This window comes from Mus pahari, chromosome 1 (genome assembly GCF_900095145.1).
Source record: "Mus pahari chromosome 1, PAHARI_EIJ_v1.1, whole genome shotgun sequence".
Taxonomy (NCBI): Eukaryota; Metazoa; Chordata; class Mammalia; order Rodentia; family Muridae; genus Mus; species Mus pahari.
This window is the reverse complement of record NC_034590.1, coordinates 88,470,963-88,497,749: the sequence shown is the minus strand read 5'-3', so window position 1 is coordinate 88,497,749 and position 26,787 is coordinate 88,470,963. Positions and strand designations below refer to the sequence as shown.

The window sequence follows — 26,787 nt, the reverse complement described above, 5'->3', positions numbered from 1 at the left end:
CAGCACACATGAGGCCCGGGGTTCATCTCAGGACCAAACCCAACCAACCAACCAACCAACCAATCAACCAAAAAGCCACACACGTTCCAGGAAATCATTTCGAATATTCTGAAAGAATAAATACAAGGAAAGAAATCCTGTCCACAGCCTCAGTCTAGTACCCCCACCCTCAAGATGGCTGCGCTACTCAAAGTCAGGACTGAACACTGGTCTACAAAGATAAAGTCATTTAGGCTCCTCTCTGCCTACCTGGCCCAGGTTCCTGCCTCAGCACCTGGGAAGTGAGCAGTAAGGCATTGTGGGAAGGGTGTAGACTCACCCCTTACAAGCCTTCTGCCCTGACTTCGGTCATCTGTGCCAGGGGAGCCATGTACAGCCCAAATCCATCCTACTGCACACAACCAGCAAGTGAGGAATCGCTCCACATTCAGCCCAGGGACAGACCATATTTCATGACAGCAAATTTCTGAGACCCGAATTTTCAGAGTGTGTAAGTAAGGTTTACAGGAACTCAGCTGTGCAACCCCATTCGCTGTCTGCTGTAACGGAACACTGTATGGAGGGAGTTTTGAGACAGCAGAGCTTTCCTACCTGTGGCCCTACACACGTGGTGCGTCTCAGACTCAGGGCCTGAAGCGAAGTGTGCTCTGCGCAAACAGCTCCGGCTCACAGGGCCCTCTCAAGACGGAAGGGGCCAACGGACTCCTTTGGGATTTGGTTTTAAGGCCACTACTCCCACCCATGAGGGTTCCACTCTCAGGACATGATACATCTTTCTAAGTTATACTGGCTTCCTTGAGATAGTTAATGAGAGATGGGATGACCCGCGCTCAGAATGCCAGCTAGCAGCGTGAGCTGTGGGCAGCTACCTGTGGTTCCAGTTTTTAAATCCGAGGCCTCAGGGAACAGGTGCGGGCACATGAATGCAGGGGACAGGGTGGGCACAAATGTCCAAACCACAGCCCTGCACTAATTGCCAAAGGGCTTAGCGCTCACGCCTAAGGATCTGCATTGGGGTCCGCAGCACCCACATATGAAGCTAGGAGCAGGTCTGTATACCTGTAACTCCAGGACTGGAGACAGCCAGAACAGAGTAACTAGAGACAGGACGACTGCTGACTACCAGTCTGCTCAAAACACGGCAAGGGCCCCACTCCATGAACTCACTCTGCCTCAGGGAAATGAGGCTGAGAGTGGTAATGTGGTTCTTCCTCTGGTCTCCAACCGTAAACATGTTCACACACACATAGCTCTCCCATACACCTGTACTAATGATAAGTGAGATGGATGGCTGGAGACATGGCTCAGAAGTTAAGAACACGTGCTGTTCTATCATGAGGACCAGAATTTAAAGTCTAATACCCACACTAGACAGCACACAAAGGACTCTGCTTACAGCTGAAGGGACCTGACTCTGACACCTCTGCTTCCACAGGCACACACATATGCATGCATCAACCCCTTCTCCCCAACAGTTTCCTCCAACACACACACACACACACACACACACACACACACACACACACACACACACACACACACACACAGGAAATACACCTTAAAAATGAAACTGGAGCTGGAGAGATGGCTGAGTACACGCATACGCATACCAAAATATTTAAAACATCTTCACATCTCACTCACTTTCAGCCTCATCTAACACGACACTGCCCAGCCTGATGTTGTGCCAGTGTGGGACACACTTGCTGACAACACATGTTAATGCCCCTCAGACCGTGACTTCTAAGAGCTGGGCTGAGTGATGTGTGCCTACAGCTTCAGCCCAGGACTTTGAGGCCTGTCTGGACAATACAGCGAGGCCAGAGCTCAAGTACCACCTTAGCATCCCTAAGTGGGCAGATGCTGTTGCTGTGGTAACCATTAAAGCACAAAAGCCTTTGGAAAACAACCCCAGTCATACTCACCGTGAAATGCCTGCAGGTGTACTCTACCCAAACCTCGGCACAATTAATGTAGTCCTACAAAGAAAGGGAAAAGTAGTTTTAGGGTGAGCACAGCACCTCTAAACTTTCATCACAAAAATCACAGATAAATCCTCAAGGGCTCTATGGGGAGAGAGAGACAGACTGTCTGGTTGACTTTGGTGGTTGGAATATGTCCCTCACAGGCTCCCAGGACTGGGGCTGCTCCGGGAGGAGAGCTAGAGGAGGAGGAGGAGGAGGAGGCAGCGGCGGCATCGACGGCGGCCCTATGAGGGCTGTAGCCCAGCCTAGCCTCCGGCCTGCCCAGCCTCGCCTCGGCCTGGTTTCTCTGCTTCCTGATTCCACCAAGCTGTAAGAGGCTGCATACAGCACAAGCCCCTACTGCATGAGCCTAGTTCTTCTGCCCTCCCTGCCCTGACAGGAGTATCCCCTTGACTTCGAGCCAAATTCAACTGCCTCCCTTAGGTTGCTTCTGACCCATGCCTGGTCAGAGCAGCATGACATTTAATTGACTGACATGTGTTACCATGAAAAGCAAGTTATAAAAGGAAACATGTAGCCCGAAGCTTGCTGTGGACTCTGATCCCAATGTTGTTCCTTAGGCCAAGATGCAAATCTAGGGAGCTCTGCCTTGCTTAAGAAGTAAAGGGCCCAGGACCTTAGGAGCCCTTGCTCCTCAGCATAAAACCCCTCCCATCTCAGCATAACACCTCAGGGGGGATCTCACTCAGAGCTCAAGGTTTGCTTGTTGCCTTAAAAATAAAGCATTTGATCCACAGAGGGTTGTACATCTATCTTATGAAAAAGTCTGAAAAGCCCTAAAGGGGGCAGGGACACGGCTCAGCAGGTAAGAGCACGTGCCACCAAGACTAACAACCTAAGGTTGACTCCTGGAACCCATGTTACAAAGCCTGATGCCATGGTGACACTTTCAGTCCCAGCACCCAGGAGACAGAGGCTCTGTGAGTGCCAGGCCAGTCTGGTCTACATAGAGTACCATCAGCCAGGAACAAAGATGATCGACAAACAAAACAGGGGAGGAAGCAAGTCCACAGGCAGCTTGCCTGGAGCTGCACACAAACTGTCCCTCGGACTTGTACATGGATACCAAGGCACAAGTGCAGTCACATGTGCGCGCGCGCACACACACACCTCACGGCCATGGCAGTCATCACACCCACAACAGTGCATGCCACCAGCCGGTCTGTCCTGCAGACTTCTGGCAGCCCTGGCGCTCAACAGCTAGTCCTCCGTCCTTTAGAGCTAGCCTAGTAGGTGGCTCCTTCAAATATACACTTGGCATTTCACACTGTGGATGCCCTCTGCACAGCGGGAAGACTCCCAAAGTTTCAATACTGGTAATTGTATGCTTTGAGTGCATTGTGGGGCCTTAGAAACAAAGTATGATTGGGACAGAAAAATGAAGTAACATCTGTAATGTCATTTGATCCCTCTATAGGTTAATACATAATACAAAGACAATTTCTTTTCTTTTTTTTTAAGTTTGATTAATAGAAATTTCATTTATCATTAGGCTTTTTGATGTTGTTTGCTTTGGATTTTTTGAGACAGGGTCTCCCTTACATAGCACGGGCTGATCTTAAATGCTTCATTCTCCTGCCTCAGACTCCTGAACACTGCAATTACAGATATGAATCACCATAGATGGCTAAAGCTTGTTTCTTCAAAACAAATATATGGCTCAGCAGTTAAGAACAATTGTTGCTCTTGCAGAGAGCCCAGATTTGGTTCCCAGCACCCACGTGGCAGCTCTCAACCATCCATAACTTCAGTCTCAGGGGACCTAATGCCCGCTTCTGGCCTCCATAGTCACTGCACACACGTAGTGCACAGACATACACACAGGCAAAACACCCATACACATTTTTAAAATTAAGTGTATATTATACAACTCCTATGAAAACTGTGGCTCTGTGGTCTAAATGCCCACTCACCTGAGGACTCTTCAGCTTAGTGATGACTTTCCAAGCTTCATTGAGAATCTGAAGTCGATCATTCTCAGGAGGATCAGCCAAAGCCAAGTTTAACCCCAATGAGCGAAAGAGGAGATGCTAAGAAGTAGCAAACAGTTAGTTATGTCACTGAGATTTTAAGTCAAAAGTAACAAGGCTTAGAGGGAAGGAGAGGGCTCCAACACTTCATCCATCTCCAGGGAAACCTTCCCGAGACTTCTGTCTGAGATTTCATGGACCCACCCAAACAACTCTGAGAAACTCAGGCCTGGCTCCAGCTGCTAACGCCATCTCGGGCAGAGCCTGCATCTGCCTGAGCTCAGTTCCCAGCACACCTCTAAGTGAGCTGGCTTAGGATAGTGGTCTACTCTGCAGGTCTCATCTGGAGGAAGTTTCCACTAATTGGGTAGGGCGTGGGAGGGGGAAGAATGTGTGTGTTCACAGATATGTGTGCACGTGTACAAAAAGGCCACAGATCACACTTGAGTGTTATTCCTCAGGAGCCACCTACCTTGGTTTTGTTTTTTGTTTTTTCTTATTTTTTAAAAAAGATTTATTTATTTATTTGATGTATGTGAGTACACTGTCACTCTCTTCAGACACACATCAGAAGAGGGCATTGGATCCCATTACAGATGGTTGTGAGCCACCATATGGTTGTAGGGAACTGAACTCAGGACCTTTGGAAGGGCAGTGAGTGTCCCTAACCCTTGAGCCATCTCTCTCGCCTTGGTTTTTGCGACAAGGTCTTTTATTGGCACCTGGGCATCACCAATTAGATTGCCTGGCCAGTGATCCTAGGGGTGTGCCTGCCTCTACCTGCCCAGGACCGGCATGACACATGCTATCACTCCAGGGTTTTATATGGGCACCAAATTCAGGTCCTCAATCAAGCTTGAACAAGTATTTAACTATCTGCAACCTTCATAGCCCAAAGGCTATGAAGACATTTTAAAGACATGTGACCAAAGTCGTTCCTAAATACTCTACAGTGAGTATATTCACAGATTCTGCACTCAAGCCCCCACCACAGTGTTTATGCACAGCACTTACACAGCATTAATGGTCCCGCATCTCAGCCATCTTCCATCACATCCTTTAGGCCCGCACTGCACACCCCCACCCCCACCCTCCAGGGCAATCAGATAGACACCAGCTGTCTCTTCTCTCTCTTCTCCCATTACGGAATAAGTCCAGAGCCTACCTTGGGGAAGCCGGACTCATCACACTCTTTAATCATGCCGATGAAGTCCATAGACCTGGTGGCAATGAACGAAGCCCTGAAAGCTGACATCACGGAGTTCAATAGCAAAGCACTGCAAGACACAGACGCCAAGTCACTCAGCTTCCTCAGGATGCAAGCCTCTATTTATTTACTTTTGTCTTTGCCAGTCTTTCTCTGTAGCCTAGGCTGGCACTGAACTTGCAATCTCCCATCTCCACACCTCAAATTGTGGGATTACAGATAAGTGTCATCGTTCCTGGCTTGCAAGCCACATTTAATGCCAGGAAGTATACTGCCAAGAAGGGTGACTGACAGTTTTGAATGGGAAGGTTAGAAAGAAAGAAAAAAAAAAAGAAAAAACAATCAAAACAGCTGATATAGCAAGGGCAGTCTCTGAGGCTGCCACAGATCACTGCATAGCTGGAATTTGACAATGTTTGAATTAACTAGATGGATGGACAGGAGAATCAGCTACAGTCCAACCCACTTAAGTAGAAGTGAGCCTTCAAGAGACTGGTGCACTAGCAAAACTCAATATTCAATAACAATCTGAGTCCTTGCTACAAATGTGTGTCTTTTATAAAAGGAATTCCCAATGAAGACACCTTTGGATTTTGGGTACTCGAGCCAGAACAAAACCCTCTCGTGGATGTAGAGTGTCTGCCACCAAGGGAGTAGCAAAAGAGAACCTCATATACCCAGGAGACGTGAGGACCAGGTCCATCCTGGCCCTACCACTGACCAGAGCCCCATAAGGAAAAGGATAGTATTATCACCCCCATTTTGCAGAGGGGGAAGACTGAGGCATGGGGCAGTCAGGTAAGTGGCCCAATATCACAAAGCTAAGGTAGAATGAAGCTGAGGTCTGAGACCAGGCAATTCAAATCCATTGTTCTGAACCTCCATACAGGCTACCTCCATACCGCCTCTCTGCCAGCTCTCGTCCATGTTAGAGGTAAAAGGTCAAAAACATGAACAGAAAGAAGCAAGTGACAGGGCTGGAGAGATGGCTCAGTGGTTAAGAGCACTGACTGCTCTTCCGAAGGTCATGAGTTCAAATCCCAGCAACCACATGGTGGCTCACAACCATCCATAACAAGATCTGGTGCCTTCTTCTGGAGTGTCTGAAGACAGCTACAGTGTACTTATATATAATAAATAAATAAAATCTTTAAAAAAAAAAAAAAAGAAGCAAGTGATGGCTGAGGCAATAGCTCAGTTGGCCAAGTGCTTACTGCGCATGTGAGGAGTTAGGTTCAACTTTCCAGCACTTCTATAATGACCTGAGTGTGGTGATGCATACCTGTAACCCGACTGCTGGACAGGCAGAGACAGGAAGATATCTGGGGCTTCCTGGCCAGCCAGGCTAATGGAATCAGTGAGCTCCAGGTTCATGAGAGACCCATCTCAAAAAGTAAGGTGGAGAGCAACAGAGACAGAAACCTAACACAGACCTCTATGCATGGACTCAGACAGACAGACACATACATACATACATACATACATACATACATACACACATACTCACACACACACTCACACACATACACTCACACACACACACATACACTCACAGAACACACTCACACACATACACTCACAGAACACACTCACACATACACTCATGCTCACACACTCACACACACACACACACATACACTGCCACTAATTCTAACGTCAAGCACATGCCTTATGAGCCTTTAAAGTACTTACTTGTTGCCTAGTTTCTTACATCTTTCCATCATCTCCGTCAGCAAAGCCTAGGAAGTTTAAGAGGAAAAGTGTCAGCGTGGCGGATGTAAAGCAAAGTCTCTAAGAGATTTCCAAAGTGCCACACCCTAAACAGCAGCCAATTTACATAATGCAAATTCCCATGCCCCTTTGTGCCTGACCAGGACGGGAAGGATAAGAAAGCAAAACAATTCACTTCTGAGGAATTTAAAGGGATGGATAAAGAATCGGGCTGAGCACCAGTTGCTTCTGGGGTCAGGTGCAGCCTCTCTGGCTACTAAAGCAGAGACCTTGGTGAGAGACCGACTCCGCTGAAATGTGTCTCCCAACACTCACAGAGGACATGGGTGACGTCATCCTACCCATAAGGTCTCTACAGAATGATGTGCCTCTGGCTCCTGGGCAAGTCGAGGATGGAAAGTTCCTAAGTTTGAATGACACTCCTAGCTGTCTGTCCAAGTGTTGAGGCCTGCTCAGTAGTGCAGTCAAAAAGCAATCAACAAACGCCAGGCCACAGCTCAGTGCCCACTGGTCACAGAACATCTCTCCCACCCAGGTGCACTACTCTTCTCCCATTTCACAGAAGAGAAACTGAGGCATGGCACAGCAACAGATCTTAACCAAGGCCAGCAATGACCTCAAATGAGCTGGCACCAAAGAGTACATTCTTTGCCATGTGTCCTTTCCTAAGTTCCAAGAGTGTCCTTCCCCCCTGAAGGGGAACAGTCTACTCCTGGGCACTAATGGCTTTGGAGCTATCTTAAGATAATGACGTGCCTTCAAAAGAGCTCCTGGGTTTTATGTTTTGTTTTGAAAAATCGATGCATGAAGTGGCCTTTAGGGCAGTGGTTTGGGAACTGTTTTGTATACAGACAAGGTCAAGCCAAGGACAGAAGGGCTAATGTCAGCCGTCCAGACACTGAGCACTTGACCTGAGACTCACTGAGCCTCAGGTGGTAGAATAACTTTCCTCTCTTCTGCATGCTTTGTCATGGGACCCTGCACACATAGGCTATGTCAGACAGGCAAGGGCTTCCTCATACAGAGTGGAAAGGAGATCTGACCCTGAAGCCAAAATAATTGCCTGTGCATTGTTAGGATCCCTTTTTCAAATTCTGTGCCCCACATCAAACTAGATCCTGTTGTGGACTAAATCATGTGTCCCCATCTCTAATTCCAATGAGACATTAATCAGGAAGTGGGCTTTTGGGGGAAGTACTAAGGTTAACTGAGGTCATAAGGGTGGGACCCCATCCACAAGGATTATGAAGAAAGGTTGAGAGAGCAGGGAGGTGTGTGCACAAAGGAAAGGACACAGCAAGGATACAGCCATTTGCACACAGAGGAGGAAGGCCTCCCCAGACAGAGACCAGCTCTGCTGGCATCTCAACCTTGCTTGGCCTTCAAGGCTTCCAGAATTGAGACAGCAAAGGTCTGTTGCTCAGTCTCCCGGTCTGTGCTCCCCCGCTGGAGGGCCTAAGTTATATAACAAATATTCCACTAAGCCATGACAGCCTCGCTCTGCTTTTCCTTGTAGACTTAGTCCTGTGATCCATTTCTAGCTGCTGAGCCAGGTTGGGAAGTATTCTAAGGACTTTGAGAGGAAAAAAAAAAAAATCAAATTAAGATGTAAGGGTTGCAGTGGCTGCACACACCTCGCTCCTAGCAGGGTGCCGTAGAACAGAAGGACGGACGGAGGTTGCCTGGCCCAGAACGTCTTGCTGTTGAAGGACATATGGAACTATATTTGTCAGTCAGAAGCATCCCGACTGCTGCTAGGATGCTGTCACAGCGGTTTCCCGACCCACTCGAGACACGCCCCACTCGAGACACACCACTACTTGAAAAGTTACCCTTGACGACAAACTCAAAGTGCTGTCTCAGAAAAGCTGGACAAGGGACATTCCATACAACTGTGGTGCTCCACAGCACAGAATCACTCATTCAAAACTGACAGAAGGAGCAACCTGAACACAATGACCAATGTCTGGGGCACAGGGGAGAAGGCAGGCAGGATGGCAGGCAGGATCTCACCATGTCTTGAGTGCCATTCTTCCGTACACTCACATACATGCACAGAAATGTGGTGGCCTTTTTTAGGTTTTTGGACATCAAGCCCAGACTGAACTGAAACTTGCTATGTGACCCAGGCTAGCCTCTGGCCCTTCATCCTCCTGATTCAGTCCCTTGGGTGTTGAGCCACCATGCCTGACCTACTTGGTGCTTCTGAAAAGATGAACTGGGGAAGATGCCCGTCTATAGGGAAAACAATCAGGTTTTCTAAAATTCCTTTTTTGGGAGGCTGGAGAGATGGCTCAGTCAGCCAGGTGCCTGTTTCATAAGCATAATAAAGACTTGAGTTTGGATTTCAAAACCCAAGAAAAAGCCAGGCAATGTGATCTGCACCTCAGAACTGGAGGCTGAGGGAATGCTGACAGGACCCCTGGAGCTCACTGACCCGCCAGCCCAGCCTACTCAATGAACTTTGAGTTTAGTGAGAGACCCTGTCTCCAAAACTAAAGATGGCTGGCGAGATGGCTCATCAAGACAAACGCTCTAACCACGCAAGCTTGGTGACCTGGGTTCAGTCCCCTGAACAGGTACAAAGGACACAGAGTCCTCTGACCTCCATGTGTTCACTTTGGCACATGCAACACTCCTCCCTAAACCACACAATAATAATAATAAGTAAACTTTAATTAAAAAAATAAAGGTGGAATATAATTGAGGAAAACACATGACATCTACCTGTGACCTCTACACTAACAAGTTCATGCACCATATACAACACCACACATAGACAAAGCAACATGTATGCACCAAACGGGCTGCCATACGGAGTAAAGGCACATCCCTAAGTGTCCAGGAGGCAAGTGAGACACAAGAAGACAAGTCCACTAGAGGCTAAGTTTATTCATTTCATCTTTTTTTTTTTTTTTTTTCTGATCTTTGACAAGGACAAGAAGACTAACAGTTCAAAGACAGCTGAGGTCATAACTGCTGGGGACAGCATATAATGACAGGGAGTGCTCTCAGTAGGCCAGGATAGAGTCATCTTAGAAGCTCTCAGCAGCTCCTTATAGAAAAGGATGGTGTCTGGGACCCTGAGAAGCAGAAGACATATCCGTCCAGGGTTTTTGCCATCAGAAATAAGGTACTGTTCTTAGTAGGCGGGATGGAGACATCTCAGTCACCCACGGCAGCTCCCATTTCTCATTTCAGTTGTTCCTATTTCTCCTAACTTTAGCCCTAGACAACAGCTATATAGATTTCATTTGTGTGTGACTGTTTTTCAGTTGGTCTTGGTGTGCATAATTATTTTATTATATCTGACTTTCTTACTTCTTTCTCCTTCTGTTCTGGTGAATTTTGTGAAACTAAATGTTCCTTGATGTAATGATTCTTAAACAATTAAAAATTGAGGCACAGGGGCACAGCACAGCACAGTCCTAATGGCTCAGGTACATGTTGTGTGCTCTCATCTTGGAAACAATGAAATAACTGCACAATGGTAGATCCAGATTAATGCTTGACTTACAAGGAAAGTTTGAAGAAATTATTAGAAAATGAAATAGAGCCAACATTAGGACCCTAAGAAAGGAAAAAGCTCTTGAAGTTATGGAATAAGTTTTACACAACATTTAAGAGTGGTTCCTAGATAAAGAAGTACAGAATATGTAAAATCTTATACCAGGAAAACTAAGTCAAAACACTTGGACTCTTAGGGCAGTCATTCTGTGCGATGTGCAGAAGTAGAACTACTGAGTTAAGGGCTAACTTGATTCTTTCTGGCCACTGCCCGGCAGCTTTGCCCATGTCATTTATCATTAGAGCTTCACAGGAAAATGCAAGTAGCTGACCTTGGAGCTCTGAGCACTGAAGTATAAGTCAAAAGTTAAAGTTAAATAATGGTAAATGTACAATTACTATTACTTTGGCTATAGGCCTGGGAGTAGGGGAAGCTTGAAACTTTGGAGAACAACTGTAATCTGTAATTGTTTGTTGTTTGTTTGTTTATTTTTGGTTTTTTTTCAGGGTTTCTCTGTGTAGCCCTGGCTGTCCTGGAACTCACTCTGTAGACCAGGCTGGCCTCGAACTCAGAAATCCACCTGCCTCTGCCTCCCGAGTGCTGGGATTAAAGGCGTGTGCCACCACCGCCCAGCTAATTCTTAATTCTTTATGGAACGTGGTTACTCTTTTGAATTTGATTTGGCAATGATTATACAATATCTTTTTTTTCTACCTGCTTTTGGAGTATCAATAAAAAACTGAAAAAGGAAAAAGATAAGAGAGAATGAGAGAACATGTGAGGTGAATGTGGAGAGCGAATGAAGAGTGAGAGAAAGAGTATGAGAAGAGCATGTGAAGAGTGAGTGAGGAGAGCATGTGAGTGTGAATGAGGAGAGCATGAGAGAGTGAGTGAGGAAAGAATGTGAGAGTGAGTGAGGAGAGGATGTGAGAGTAAGTGAGGAGAGGATGTGAGTGTGAGTGAGGAGAGCATGTGAGTGAGGAGATGATGAGAAGAGTGAGTGAGGAGAGCATGAGAGAGTGAGTGAGGAGAGCATGAGAGACTGAGTGAGGAGATGATAAGAGTAAGTGAGGAGAGGATGTGAATATGAGTGAGAGGATGTGAGAGTGAGTGAGGAAGGATGTGAGAATGAGTGAGGAGAGGATGTGAGGTGTGTATGGAGAGAGTGTGTGTGAGTGAAAGGAGAACACTCAGGTGTATAGGTGTGAGAGTTGGAGAAAAGAAAAGTGCATAGGAGAAAAAACAGAGTGTACAAGAAAATACAGTGTGTAGCCTCAAGCTATGAGCGAGCGAGCAAGTGAGTGAACAAGAAAGAGAACAGAGTCAGAGAGAAGAGAAACTTTAAGCCTTAAAAATTTGCCTGTCAGCTTGTACCCAAAAAAGTCGTCTGTATATTTATTATGTGCCTTCCAGAAACCCTGCTTCCAGTTGAGAACTCTGATCCTGTGTCGAGGATAGACCCCGACACATGACAAACCTCTGGCCAGGCCACACCCCTGAAGAACTCCCAGCTTGACATACTTGGCTCTCATGCACAACAGAACTTGTGATGCATAAGGTATGCACTGTGTTGTTGGCCTGTACTTATACTCATATTATCGCTCTTGTTCCTACATTTCGTTATATCTACATTTTGTTATTTTTATAAAACTATAAAGGAAATGAGTATACACAAAAGTTCTAAGACTATAGGTATGCATCTAGAAAGACGTGGTCCCTCCCCTTCTAATCATAGCTGATAACATTTTGGTGTTGGTCTTTCTAGAACTTTCCCTTTGCCTTGTTATTATTATAGAAGCCTGTTTTGTTTTTATAGGACCAAGATAATCCTATACATATCTGACTGCAAATTACCTGTCTACTCAAGAGTCAGGGCCAGCTCCCATGCCTCCATGCCAGCACGCACGAATCAGCCACCATCATCTTACCGACCGAGCAATCATACCAGAGGCAGACAGTTTCAAGCTGACCTTAACTGACGGATGCTAAGAACGGTTTTCTTCCATCGTTCCTATCACTTCTCTTCACTAGGGTTTCTTCCTAATAAACAAATGGAGCATAACTGTGTGCAGAAGCTTATATACTAGAAGTCTGTGCTAAGATCCTCATCTTGCACGTTTGTGGGTATATAGGAGGTATGTGTGAGTGGTATATGTGCACCTGCTTTGCTTCTTTTGGACAGGATCTCTCACTGACCCTGGAGCTAGTCTAGTAGCCTGGAAACCCAGCAATCCCTCTGTCTCTGTACCCACCAGGGGAACGTGCAGCCATAAGAATGGGCAGCCAACTTTTTACATGGGTCCTAGAGATTCGATCTCAGATCCTCATGCTTACACAGCAGGCGTTCTTACCTGCTAAGCCATCTCTCCAGCTTTATTTTATTATTATTACTACTATTATTATTTACTAGTGTGAGTGTGAGTGCAGGCATTCTCATGCTATGGGGCATGTGTGGAGGTTGGAGAACAGCCTTAAAGATTTGGCTCTCTCCTTTTACACTTGTGTGGGTTCTGGGGATGGTACTTAGGCCACCAGGCTTATGTGGTCTTACCACAGTGTCCGTACCCACTGAGACCATCTTACTGGCCCTATATACTTTTCCATTTTCAAAATTGGGTCTTGTTATGTAGCCTAGGCTAGCCTCAACCTCAGATTCATTAAGTAGCCCTGGCTGACCTCCAACTTGAGATGACCTTCCTGCCTCAACCTCCCAACAGCTGAGATTACAGGTGTGTGTCACCCTGCCTGTCCTATGTTTTACAATGTTTAAGGAGTAATTTCCAGTAAGCAGACTCGAGTAAACAGTCCCTTGGATCAGTCTATCAGGAGACTCCCAGAAGGGACAAGTCCAAAGACATCTGTTGGTTTCAGAGTTTAGTACCACACAGCAGGATTCCTTTCAGCTGTGTGGTATCTAAGCCATGGCTGCCTCCATTGGAAAACCAGGATGGTAGGAACACAAAGAATTTGGATAACTGAAGCAGAGCAAACCCAGACATGGCGCAGGGTGTCGACAAAGCCATCACTGTATGACAGGCTCAAAGACTTCCTTTGTCTGTGACGCACTGCCTACTCCACAAGCTCACACAGCCTTCCACACACCTCCAGAGATGACTAAGGCCACGGAGCTCTGAGAGGTCACTGGGTAATGAGCGAAGCGCACACTGCAAGGGAGGGAGGGAAAGGCTTCAGGAAAGGGACTCACGTCAGAAGAAGATCACACGTAAACACACACATACAAGAGAGGGGAGAGAGGGATAGAGGGAGGAGAGAGAGAATATGAATATAAGCCAGATAGGGTGGGAAGGAATGGGCCTGAGACACAACATCGACAATGCCCAGATAGCAGGACTCTCACAATTCCGCATGTCGACTAACACACTTATCCATCCCTCCTCCTGTCTTTCACAGCTACCAACAGTCCTCCCCTCCCCAAGACCGATGCTTCGGCCACCTGCCATTCCTCAGAGCACTGCTCTCTTGAGATTATCTTCTTTCCAAAACCCTCCAGGGTTCCCTGCTCTCAGGATGTGGCTTTAGCCACCTCTGTGGCTGGACCTCGCCTGGCCTTGCCACTGCAGCCCCCGCCCAAGTACTGCGGGACCCTTACATGCATGTACCGACCTATTAGCATGGCCCCCTCCAGGCTAGCCCATTGTTCTTCAACCAAGCTTGGGTTTCCATTTATTTCCACAAGGCCTCCCAGGACCACCTACAACAATGGAGGCCACTCACATCATAACATCATAGCCCCCAACCTTAGCCCTTAGAAGAAGGTTCACTATGCCTATTTTGCAGATGCCAAAACTGAGGCAGATGGAAGTCAGCAACCCAAGGCACAACAGACCCACTGTGTCCCAGGGCCATCCTTGAGCTACACTTCCCTCTGTTCTCTATCAGTGTCTTCAAGTTACACTGTGAGACTCAGCTAGGGACCCTGCGACTCTTTAAGAATCACCACTGAAGTTGGGTCCAGGCCTTCCCCCACTTCCCCCACTTACTCCCTCTTAGAAACGCACAGCAACACATAGTTTCTCAGGTTTTTTTTCCCCATCACCCACAGCAATCTGTGTATGATGACTACCCTTTTCTGTATGTGGTGTGCCTGAAATGAAGTGGCAATCTTTTACTGACTACAATCTCATTTTAACTGTAGAAAGGAAGAAAAATCTTGCCTTCAAACTATAATAGGAAAAGCCCTTCTAGATAGTCACCCTTTCTTAGATTTTTAATTTCTATCATCATCATCATCATCATCGGCACAGCAACATGCCTATGTAACCCAGGCTAGCCTCAAACTTATGACCCTCCTGCCTCACTTGCTTAATGTTGGGTTTACAGACCTGCCGTAGCATATCTGGCTGTGACTTTCTATTCCTATTTGCAATGTATATATCAGGTGCTCACAGCTAAAGTCCTTTGCACCTGCCTGAGCTGTGTATGTCAACTGCTGTGGCCAGACCTTACAATATCCTATTTGGAGGCTCAGCTAAAGGCACACAGCTCTGTTCTCCCCTTGCCTCATCCCCAGCTATCCAAGAACTCTTAGCACCAAACACTGTCACATGGTCCCGTCAACCCCACCTTCCACACGAACATCAGTTCATCTACTACTTGAAAATGATTCACTCTTTTTAAAAAAAAAAACAAGACTCTGTAAGTCCCTTACCTAAGTGCCCTGAGAACACAGTTTATCATTATTTAGGTGACCTAATTTTTCAGTCACTTCTACTGCATGATGATTTCCTACAGCGGTACTCCCCGCTCCCCCGCAAAAGTTCTATTCCCAGCCGCTGTCTCCTCTGAGATCCCCAATGTTTCAAATAAAAGCCAGGGTGTGCCTTGTGGCGCCCACCTTGCTTTTTTTTTTTTTTAAATCTGATTTTTACCTTTTGTTAAAATAAGAAAAAAACTGTTCTCATTTTCAACACATTAATCCTGCTTGTAGGAGTTTGGATCATTCAGAGGAAGGCTGGGGCTCTGCTTCCACAGTTGAGTTTGTGGCACCTTTCTTGCCATCTTAGACTCTAAGATGGAATCAGGTTGCCAAATGATCAAAAGAAATTCCACTAAAATATTAGAAGTCTCCCCCCAAGCCTCCCCAAAAACACAAGCAAGGCAAAGGAAATTCAGGTAAGGTGGTCCCAAAGCTATCCAGATGCAGTGGCACATACTAGAATCTCAGCACTCAGGAGACTGAGGCAGGAGGATAACGAGCCAGCCTGGGTTTCGAGCAAGATCCCAACTAAACATAGGGTGTATGTAGGACACCCACTCAGCACAGGAAAAGCAGTGTCCTGGTTCAGTCCAGACACAAACTAGAAAACAGAAATTGTCACAGATAATGACACAGTGCTCTCAGAGACTAGGGACAAGTCAGCTGGCATCCATTGTCCCATGACATAGTCACAGAGCTGAGGACAGAGCCAATCACCCCAACATCAAAGCCCTCACTCTGGCATTAGGCTATCTATGGCTTATGACCCACACAGCAACTGAGTGGAGCTGCTGTTTCTGCTCAGCTATGCAACTGTGAGCAGCCTCATGTCAATACACACAGACAGACACTCATGGGTTCCAAAGAACCCCACAGCCTTCCACTAAATGCACACACAAGAATTCAACCAGCACCCTGCTGGCTACCTGACTCTGGACCACCACAACCACATGAACATAGTGTTCAGGGCTAGACACACACTGCTCACTTCTCCAGGGCCAACCCTGAGAGCGGTATGGTTCAGTAAGACTCCTGCTCTTTCCGTGGCTGCCGCCGGGAGACAGGCCCCTGCCTCTGAACGGCTTCCCTTTTATTAACAGCAAAGCTACCTTTTACTTTCAAGCACGGAAAAGAAGGCCAGGCAAGCGTCATCTGTCACAGTCACGTCAGCATGCACTGGGGATCGTATTTCTGTTAGCAGTTTAATTCCTGAGAGAACATCACTTAGAAGAGGAAGGAGGGGAGAGGGAGGAAGAGAAGGAGGGAAAGGAGAAAGGAGCATTATATAAGCAATGAGGAAAGGTCTACCTGCTCTTGCATGAGATAGGACAGTGACACCCGCTACACAGACCTTACTGAACTCAGAGAAACACAGATGGGCAGAGGAAGGTAAATGAAGAGGTTAGAAGCGCCCCCCTGCCCTGGAGGAGGATCTCAAAGGTTTCTCTCTGGCCACCAACTTCCGGCCATAGGAATGTGGCCTGAGTGGCTCCTTTCCTCCCAGTCTCAGGAAATGCTATCATGTAGAAGAGCAATCCACAGAGAACCAGCCACAGGGCTGAGCTCTCCATGAGGGCACCTGGCACGACATTACTGAAGCTGTTGGGAAGGACCCTGGGAATACTACAGGGCACACAGAGCAGAGGTGTCACACACCATGGGGAAGGGAAGCCAGCCTTGCTCCTCAGCGGTGATCCACCACCACCACCACCACCACCACACACACACACACACACACACACACACACACACACACACACACACACACTGGCCTTACCTCCGGAGCATGGTAGGAGACACACTGGAAGATCCAGCCCATGGCAGGCGAGTACAGAGGGAGATAGGACAGCAGCTCCACACCTTGGGCCACCAGCTGGTTCTGGACAGTGTCCCCATGTATCTACAGGAGACCAGAGGGACCTCAGAAAGGAGTCACACCACACGAGGCAGGCTGGCTTGGAAGTGTATGGATGGATGCAAGGGTAACAGCCTGCTTTCTCCGCTGAATTTAAAAACAAAACAAAATGCACACCAAGTTTCCCGTGCCACCCAGCTGAGCAGTTCATGGGGGCATGCTGCACGGGCAGAAGCAACCCAAAAATGGATCAGCAGATGCCAGGAAGTAAGTAAGATTGCCTGGAGGCATTTCCTGTTCACACGTGCGTTAACTCTCCCTCCACCCAACACCAGGTAAAGACCCCTGCAGATGTCACTGTCCCTTCGTACACCTGGCCAGCGGCAAGGGGCTTCAGCTTGGTGAATTTGTTCATGGAACGGTTCACTCGGTGAGCTGCAGAGGTGCTCTCCTACCTGTTTAAATGTAAGCAGGAAGTCAAAGAAGTTCTTATTGAGGCTCTCCTTGAGGTTCGGGGCCACTTCCATCCCCACCTGTAAGTAAACAAAGTGGCACCATCGTTACAGGAAAAGCCAGTTGCAGAGGAGACCCTCCTCTTGGTGATTTTTCCTCTTTCCAACCCAGGCTCCCACTATGTCCTCATTGGCCTTGTACCCGACCATACCCCTGCCGCAGTCTCTCAAGTGCTGGGCTTACACGTGCGTGCCACACACCTACCTGTAGCCCAATTCTGATAACAGAAAACAAAGGAGCTGGGACATAGCTCAGGGTAGAGTATTTGCCTGTCATGTATAGGACCCTAGTGCTCATCTGCCAGTACCATAGTACACATGAATGAGCACACATGTGCAGATACACACACACACACACACACACACAGACACAGACACTTAGAGGAGAAGCCTACTCCATTCTGCTGATCTGTTTCCCCACTCAATGTATTCATTTTATAAGAAAAACCGCAGAAGCTATTTTTAACAGGAAAGGGGTATTTGTGATCATCTCTGAATTTCCCAAGAGCAATGAATATATTCCTGAACAAACCACCCAGAGAACAAATCAATACAGTACAAAGGAAGGCTGCGGTTCGGGGATGGTGAAAACACCATTCTCTCCATTTCACACACACAAGACAGACAACACTCGTGGATATGTTTATTAGATGAAGCAGGATTCTGGTAGGGGGAAGGAGTGTGGTGGTAGTGGTCCATGTGCTGGGCACATACAAGGCCCAGGGTCCAGCTCACAGCATCCTGCTGGAGCCCCCAAAGCTTACAACGTAAAAGACAGTCAGCTTCTACATCATTGCTAAGAGCAATGCAGACTTGTTCTTAGCTAGTCAGGCAGTCATGTGTTTGACACGGCTCTAACAGGACAATCACAAAGAACACAAATGTCACCATCTGTCTGGACAGATGGTTCAGCAGGAAAGGGTGCCTGTCACCAAAAATAACAATCTGAGTACATTCCTAGAACCCACACGGTAGTGAGAAGTCTGATTCCATGGCAGGCCCACACACACTAGGGGAATACAATAGTAATTAGTTCTTAAAGCCATCATCCAGGGCAGGCATGATGCCATAGAGCTTTAATCTCAGCATTCGGAAGAGAGGGCAGGTGGATCTCTATGAGTTCCTGGACAGCCTGTTCTACACAGGAAATTCCAGGCTAGCCAAGGCTATGTATGTAGTAATTATTGGCTCCAGGATTCAGTATTTAAACAACAGCCTGAGTTTTAAAGTTCGAGGCAAGACACATAAGGCAAAGAAGAGAGTGTTTTTCTTAATACAACAGAAAAATTTTAAATCTTTTAGCTAAAAAGAACTCCCTTACAGGGAGTCAGAGCCCTGGAGCTATAAGGGAAGGTATGCACCACCCCAGGGAACAAGCATTGGATGCCATAATGTCCCCTACACCAGGCCCCCTTTCGCAGGCTCGGCTCCAAACTGCTGCCCAACTTGACAAGACTTCCTACAGGAAGCTATTATCTGGGCTCCTCCAACGGGGACAGAGTTCTCCCAGTCACCAGGTCCCAGTGGTTACAATAAGTATGCTGTTCTAAGGATATCAACCATCCTTTAGGCAGAACTGTGTGAGACTCGCCAGGGGGTTACACTCCCAGAGCAGCTCGAAGGCCACTGGGGGATGTCCAAGGACAACCACCGAGCTAACAACTGTCCCACTGGTTCTGATTCTGTTGTCTTCCCTTCCACTTAATAAGTACATTAGGTGACAGGGTAGGCTGGCCCAGTGGGCAGGCAGAGGAGAGGAGCTGAAGGGGCCAGAGTTGGAGGAGGGGCTCCCCAACCTCCCGCTATAAACAATTTCAGGCTCACCCACTCGCTGCTTTTGTTCCCTTTTTATCTCTGCTAATCAAGCCAAAGCAGCAGCTAGGAAGTCGGCCTCAAGCCAGGCTCTCCCAGCATCCCTCAATCCTGCTGCTTACCGGGCCCTCCTGGCTGCCACACCCAGCCATCTTCCCTGAACTCTTCAGCCCAGGGACTGGACTGCTCTTCCCTATATAATCCAACCATTTGGGTTACCCACTCTCTTTGTACCTTTGGGCGTCCTGGCTGCTGTACGCCCCCTCTCTCTCCTTTTCCTTCCTGCCTTCTCCCGACAAGGCTCAGGGTCACATCCACTCTGTGCTCTCCCAGATGTCCCTGCCTCTGGCTGTGCTCTCCCACACAGCTACAAGCCTTTTCCAGGAACAATCATGTCCTTTCCTTTCTTTTCTTTTCTTTTTTTTTCCATCCCCTCTCCATTTTTCAGACACTTTTCTATCAGTTACATCTCTCAATACCCGAGAAGACAACTTCAAAGAAGAAAGAATTATCTTCACTCAGTTTCAGAATGTTCAATCCAGGGTCACTTGATCCCATGTGTAAGGACAGGACACCATGGGAATGGGAGTGTGTGATGGAGGGAGGCTCTCACACGTGAGAGGCAGGAGGAAGAGGGGTGAGGAAGAGAAGGAGCCAGGCTAAGACACAGCTCCCAGAGTGCACGACGGCCTACTCCCTCCACCAAGCCTCACCGCTGCTCCCACCCCTTCCCAGGCCCACCATCAGAGTGGCATCCACCAGTGACTAATTCACATCACACCTCAGGTCAGAGACCCAATAATCTAACCGTCTCTAGAAAAACCTTCATAGACGCACTCAGATGTGTGCTTCACTGTTTAAACATCTCTCAATCAAAGCAAGATTAACTACCACACAAGCCAACAGTCTGAAGGAGGTTCCTGCCATTTACAACTAAAAGCATCCTTACAGAGGTGCACCCCCAAACCCAGGATTGAACCCAGGATCTTGCACCTGCTAGCACTCTGCCTTGTCAGCCCTCAATTCTTTTTGTCAAAACACTTATCAGCTGCTCTAAGAGGAGGCGTCTTCTACAGCTCCTGCATAGGTAACATCCTGTTACCAACACAGTAGCGCTCCCTCAGCCTCTTGGGGCAGGGTCCTCCTCAGTCTCACCACCACATTTTACCTGCGAGGCCACTATCCATCCCCTGTTCACGTGGCCTGCTTCCGACCTCAGGCTTACAAGGAACATGTGTTTCTTTGCTAGCTGCTCTTTAGTAAGTAGACGGAGCATCCTTAGTGTGATTCTATTTTCCAACAGAGGCCAATCAAATGGAGAGAATTTGCCAAAATCAGTGAGGTGAAAGGCAATGGAGGGCGAATATGAAAACAAGGGTATCCTTGGGCGTCTCCCCCGGGAAGTGGGGCTTTGCATACAGGGGACAGTGCTTTGGACACAGGAAGCCACCATCAAGCACTGACACAGGATGAGGACTCAAGCTTCAATAGACTCACATGGTTAGCTCTGATATTCCTGGGTTTAAAACCCACCCCAGATTTCATGCAGAAAAGCACATTGCCCTTCACCTGTTCCAGAGGAGGAGCAGGTGCTCTGAGCTGCCTTTCCCTTCCCTGGGGAAGCATCCTCCAGGGTGGGAGACTGCACTGACTCCACGGAGTGCCTGCCAGGCGGTCTGGGGACTCTCAGCCATAGAGTTTTCCTCAGTTGTATGACACAGGAGAAGCAGAGGGAAGGCCCCTGTTTACCATCGAGCAGCACGGCTCCTGCACAAGACTCCATCTGTCCTCGAGGAAGCCCGTGACTTAGCAGAGGCGAGAAGCCTCACTAAAGGTGCACAAGGCTGACGGGGCCAGGGCAGAAAACGCACTGTCTGGGAGGCCTGTGAGAGCTGAAGCCCCTGTGTGGCTCCTTGGGATACATCCTTCAGAAACCAACAACTGAATGAAGTAAAAGCACCAAGCTGCGCTCCTTCAAAGTGAGGCTAAGAGGCCTCAGTTGTCTCCCATTCACCACAGCAGCCTAAGCCTGTGTAGGTCACAGAGACAGCTTTCCCTCCCAGGCCTTGGCCAGCTCACACCCAGCCCAACTCTTTAACAAGAAGATGAAGATACACACACACAGACATAGAGACAGAGACACAGAGTCACAGACACGCGCGCGCGCGCGCGCACGCGCACACACACACACACACACACACACACACACCCCACACTAAAGCCAAATTCAACACCGGGAAAAGCCGGTCTCAAGTGACTGAAAACAGCCTGGAGCCTCCTTCCCAGCTGGAACTGAGAAAATTAATCCAGAAAACCAGTTCACTTGGGTAACGACGACCTTAAACGTCCCCTAATTAGAACTGTGGTAAGCTGGTCTACTTCAAAATTAACTTTCACAAACAGCCCTGTAGCTCTCATCACTGTGGAAGAGCTGTGTCCTACAAGGAGCAGCTGTGAGCAGATGGGTGCTGGAGAAGGAGCAGGCAGCCATGTCTGGGAGCTCAGCATACCCGACACAGGTAGGCCCGGGCGTACACGGACACGAGTGGGTCCCCGATCCCTCTGATCATGCAGGTTAGTCGGGGCAGGCACTCTGAAATCCCCCTGTGGGAGAGAGGAGTGCAGCATTACATTCTCCCTGTTCCTCACTTCCAGGATAAAACCGTATTATCCTAAATGTAGGGGAGGGAACCACAACTCCTAAGAACAAATCAAGGTCAAAGTTTCAGTTTGCCAAGGCAGTGTTTTCTCCGTGGGAACAGTTTAGTCAGGCTTCCGCATACATATCCCTATCTGAGGTCAGACTTATGAATTTATTTCTCTGATGTGTTTGAGACAGGGTATAACCATACAGCGCACACTGGCCTCAACCTCTCCATCCTCCTGCCCTAGCGGTGGCGTTGCAGGCGTGTGCTACCCACCGACCCAGCCACACCTTACTTACTTTCAGTTTTATCCCCAGCCTGACTTTCCATCAACTGCTAGCCCCCTGATCTCTAAGGGTCTATAAGGATCACTGTTTGGCCCTGCTTCAGTGTCCTGTGTCCTGTCTTTCTACCACCTCAGGCTAGCAGGAGACAGCCACCCCCAAACCCACCGACATGACCTAGGATTCACATCTGTGACATGCATCCTTCCCCCCTTAGATAGGATCCTTGCCCAACTGGGGAGGTAAAGACATCTGTCTCCTTAGCACCCATGAACCATCCCAGGCACCCCTAGCTCTGTATTAAATAGCTTCCTGAGGGAGGGCCTTCCTTCCTCAGCTCTGAGAATGGCTCTCAGAATCACATCTGTGAGAAATGACAGCAGCTGGCTGCCTGGGCCCCCAGAGCCAGGGCTCCTGCTCCCTCATCATCTCCACCATCATCACCAACAGCGGCAGCCCACACAGCACGGTGCCAGTCAGGTCTGCTCCTGTGCCTCCCAGGGCCGTGCGCACAGTTCGGGGCCCACATGAACTCCTCATTAGGTCCATGTTCAGTAGAGGGGGGCTGAGGCTCAGGATGGAAATAACTTACTGGAGATCCACAAGGCCAAATGCATGTGGAACCGACCTCCTGTGAGCTACACACTGCCTCACCCCCACACTTGACCTTTCCTCTCTGTTCATTAGATCGGGATGAAAATGCCATCTGTATCCTATCAAGTTTCCACACAATACATGGGGAAGACACACAGGTGATGAACATGGGGTCACATACTACAAACTCATGGACGGTACGTCGCTACCGTCACACTGCTATCGTGCACTACTGCCTGGGCACGCGTGTATGAGCTTTGCAGACATTCTACAGCTCCAGATGAAGAAGGGCCTTACGTTTTGGAGAGGAACTTGTTACACTTCAGGATGGACGCTTCCACATAACTACAGTAACGTTCTGTTAAGGAAGACACGTGCCACATGGCCTGTGCCCAGCCAGACAAAGGCAATTCCAAAAGAGAAGCAGAAACACTTAAGTAAGTTTTAGGCACAAGGATGCCATGATGGTCCCTGACAATAGAGAGAACTGAGCTGGAGGCTGCCGGGTTCTCTACAGGGTTCTCCAAGCTCCACACTTAAATTTAAGTTCTGGAAAATGCTGCCTGTTGGTTCATGGCTCTGTGCTGAAATTTAAAACAAGTTCTCAGCCTTCACATCAAAGTCCCAGGGGGTGCGGACCTGAGGTAACTGAGGTGCTGTGTGTGTGGCTCAAAGTCTCCACACTTCAGTACTAGGTACTGATGCATCAGAGCAGGACCTGCACCCTTGAGATGGTTTGTGAGGTTGCCACCAAGACGAAGAATCAGGTTCCCAGCATCCTCAGGGTGGCTCACAGCTCCAGGAGATATAATGCCTCTGGCCTCTGAGGGTGTGTGTGCGCGCGCACACACACACACACACAGAGCTAAAAACAAAATAAATCTTTCCTGAAACGAGGCACCTTAATCAAGATAACATTTGAATGTTCTTCAAAGGAACAAAAGCCTGATTCATGCATCATAACCAAAGTGACAAACAGGAGAGCCACCGGGAAGGAGTGAGATCCCAAGTAAGGATCTCTCTCTAGTGTAGCTGCCGACCACACAGAAGCAGGTGTCACTGGAAACTTTAGGGCAGCCCATCCCGGGGCTGCCGTCACCAGCACTCCAGACCATCTCGTGACAGCTGTCACCACGTCACCAGCACTACTCTTCCTGACCACCATTAAAATAAAATAGGATGAGAAAAGGATACAATCTTGGAATGAGTTCCCGGATGGAAGCGATCTTGAAAAACCAATTCAGGCATGTCTCCTTGGCAGTGTCATTCACGTTCTCTGGAGAGAAATGATCTGCAACGCAAAATGGTTGGTTGGTATTGTTTCCCAAACTCTGGCTTTTTTTTTTTTCTTTAAGCTAGTCCAACTATGTAGCCTTAGCTGCCCTGGAACTCACGGAAATCTGCCTGCCTCAAGCAGCGGGCTTAAAGGTGTGTGCCATCACAGCTGGCCTGTTCCTGGATCTTTATAGCTGCTGCAAGTCCAGGGGCAGAGAATGAGGTAGAGTCTCTCCAGGCCTTACTAAAACAGCAGCAGAAAAGGCCAGCTCACACACACACACACACACACACACACACACACACACACACTTTGGAAGACCCCAGCACTGTGCGCTGTTTCAGCAACATTAGCTGATCATATACCCGCTCAGGAGCTCTCCATCTGCTTCCAGAGTTGGGAAAACAGAGAAGTTCAGTGACTTGCTCAGGACACCCAGGAAGCCGATTAGAGCATGAATATAAGCCAGGGTAGCCCAGCTCTGCGGCCTGCGTTCTTTGCCACCACATGTTGCTGACCCGGGGTTCCTTGGTGTGAGGAGCAGTCACTGCAGCAACAGCTGATGAACCACAGATGCCTCGGCACCTGGTCTCACAACAGGAAGTATGAACAGCACTTTCACCATAAAGAGCCAAAGTGGAAGGTAAGTTGAGGCCTGAGCCTGAGCCAAGCGGCCACCTCAACCCTGCTCCAACACTCCAATCCCCTGTGGTCACACTGCCAGTGTATTCCAGTATCTGCTCCTTTTCTCTTTAATAATACAACTCTGATTTCTCAGCTGGCCACTCGGCCATTCGAGCAGCTAGGTATAATCATCTGACGACTGAGTTTGGGCCCCAGAACACAAACAAAGGTGCAATTTCTGTGAAGCATCTTCAAGAGGAGGTATTTGTCCTGCTCTGATCCCTCCTGTCTGACTTGAGAACAGATATGAAAGCTGGAATCTCTGCAGCTACATTGACCCAGGACCATATTAAAATAGCCAGAATCGAGATTCTTGGCATTGCCACCAGCTTTATCTTCCTTGGTAGTATTTTGAATGGTCTGGCTCTGCAGCCAGCCCTAACCTTGATATATAGTCTTTGTTATCGATACCATAAAGTCACTCCTCACAGCTTTGGACATGGCATACATTTTCATAAGGAGTGGAAGGCTAAGACAGGAGAATTGCAAGCTCAAGGCCACACTGACACACAAAGGCTGAAACCTTACAGCTCATATGAAAAACACAGATACATACAGAGACATATATACACACATACACATATACACAAACACACATATACACAAGATACACAAGTATACATCTGTACACATACACACAGAGAGACACACAAACATAAATACATACATACAAATATACACATATACACACAAAATACACAATACTATACACACATGTACATACACATATGTACAAACATACATACATATACACATGCACATACACATATATGCATGAAATACATATACACATATGTACATACACATATACATAGACACACACATACATATCCATAAGATATATACACATAAAAACATACATGTGCACACACACACACACACACACACACAGCAATCTCACACAATGACAGACACTACTTCCAGGTCAAGAAAGAATTAAGAAATGGACTATGTTATACAAGACTTTAACACTGCATAGAGAACTAAACAGTACTAAACAACAGATTCCTATACTTCATTTGCTCACCAGAAAGGCCTTTAGAAGCCAACAACAAATAGTGTATGAGCTTTCAGACAGTGCACAGGGCAGACGCTGCCCTCAGGAAGCTTGCCAGTGGTGGAGACAACTAACAGGAAACAGTAACCAGGTAAAGCAATAAGATAGCAGGTAATGAGAACCTGGGAAGAGAGGAATGGACAGGTGTACAGAGAGTGGAGGACTAGATAGAGGAATCAGGAAAGATCTGTGCACAGGTGGCACTGAGCTACACCCCGAGTCACAAAGAGAAGCCACCACACTTAGATGGAAAGGCAATGTCATCTAGAAAGGGACACACATGCAAAGGCCCTGAGAGCAAAGGCCCTGAGAGCAGCCTTGTGACGAGCTGGCAGGGAGGAGCAGCCTGCTCTGCTGGCCAGGCGGGCACAGAGCGAGCTCCCGAGGGCTTTCCTAAGTGCAGAGGCAATGCCCTGAGGGCTCTGGGCAGAGGAGAGGCATGGACGGGACTACTTCATACGTTAGCACTGCAACTGCAATGTGGGGAAGGGATCCAGGATTTGGAAACCAATCCAGAAGAGCATTCCACATAAGAGAGCCCCCCACATTCCTTTTCCACATAACAGAGGGGTTCCCCCATTCCTTTTCTTTCTTGTAAATACTTTCTTTTTCAACTCTGAACTTTTACAGATGTTTTAGAAGAAGGAAAGAGACCAATCAGTCTAATTTTCTTTCGTTGCCATTCTGACTAAAGTCCCCACCATCCCGATGTGACTCAAGTCAGCCCTGGGGACTCAAGTCATCCAAAGATAGGGTTGCTGAAATGATGAGGCAAGATCCACAACAGTCAAGTGCTAGGATGCCTCCCAACTAGGAAACAAAATGATTTAACATTCAGGGTGTGTGGCTTCATTTTATATGCGTTTGTGTGTGTGTGTGTGTGTGTGTACACATATACACATGCCTACATATACATACACACACAGTGGACTCAGAAGGGAGAGGGGGGA

The 26,787-nt window shown here is 47.8% G+C and overlaps 1 protein-coding gene across 2 annotated transcripts in view; it reads right to left on the bottom strand.

Moving 5' to 3' along the window:
* The window catches only part of Vps35l (VPS35 endosomal protein sorting factor like), a 103,293-nt gene that overhangs the window by 44,072 nt on the left and 32,434 nt on the right, over positions 1-26,787 (bottom strand). For both annotated transcript variants that reach the window (XM_021192584.2, XM_029546221.1), the window contains exons 10-18: positions 24,015-24,111; positions 23,118-23,165; positions 21,808-21,901; positions 17,429-17,506; positions 16,896-17,018; positions 6,855-6,901; positions 5,121-5,232; positions 3,899-4,015; positions 1,926-1,979 (exon numbers count right to left, since the gene is read on the bottom strand). In XM_021192584.2, the coding sequence (XP_021048243.1) occupies positions 1,926-1,979; positions 3,899-4,015; positions 5,121-5,232; positions 6,855-6,901; positions 16,896-17,018; positions 17,429-17,506; positions 21,808-21,901; positions 23,118-23,165; positions 24,015-24,111 (770 nt within the window). The remainder of the gene's footprint in view (positions 1-1,925; positions 1,980-3,898; positions 4,016-5,120; positions 5,233-6,854; positions 6,902-16,895; positions 17,019-17,428; positions 17,507-21,807; positions 21,902-23,117; positions 23,166-24,014; positions 24,112-26,787) is intronic.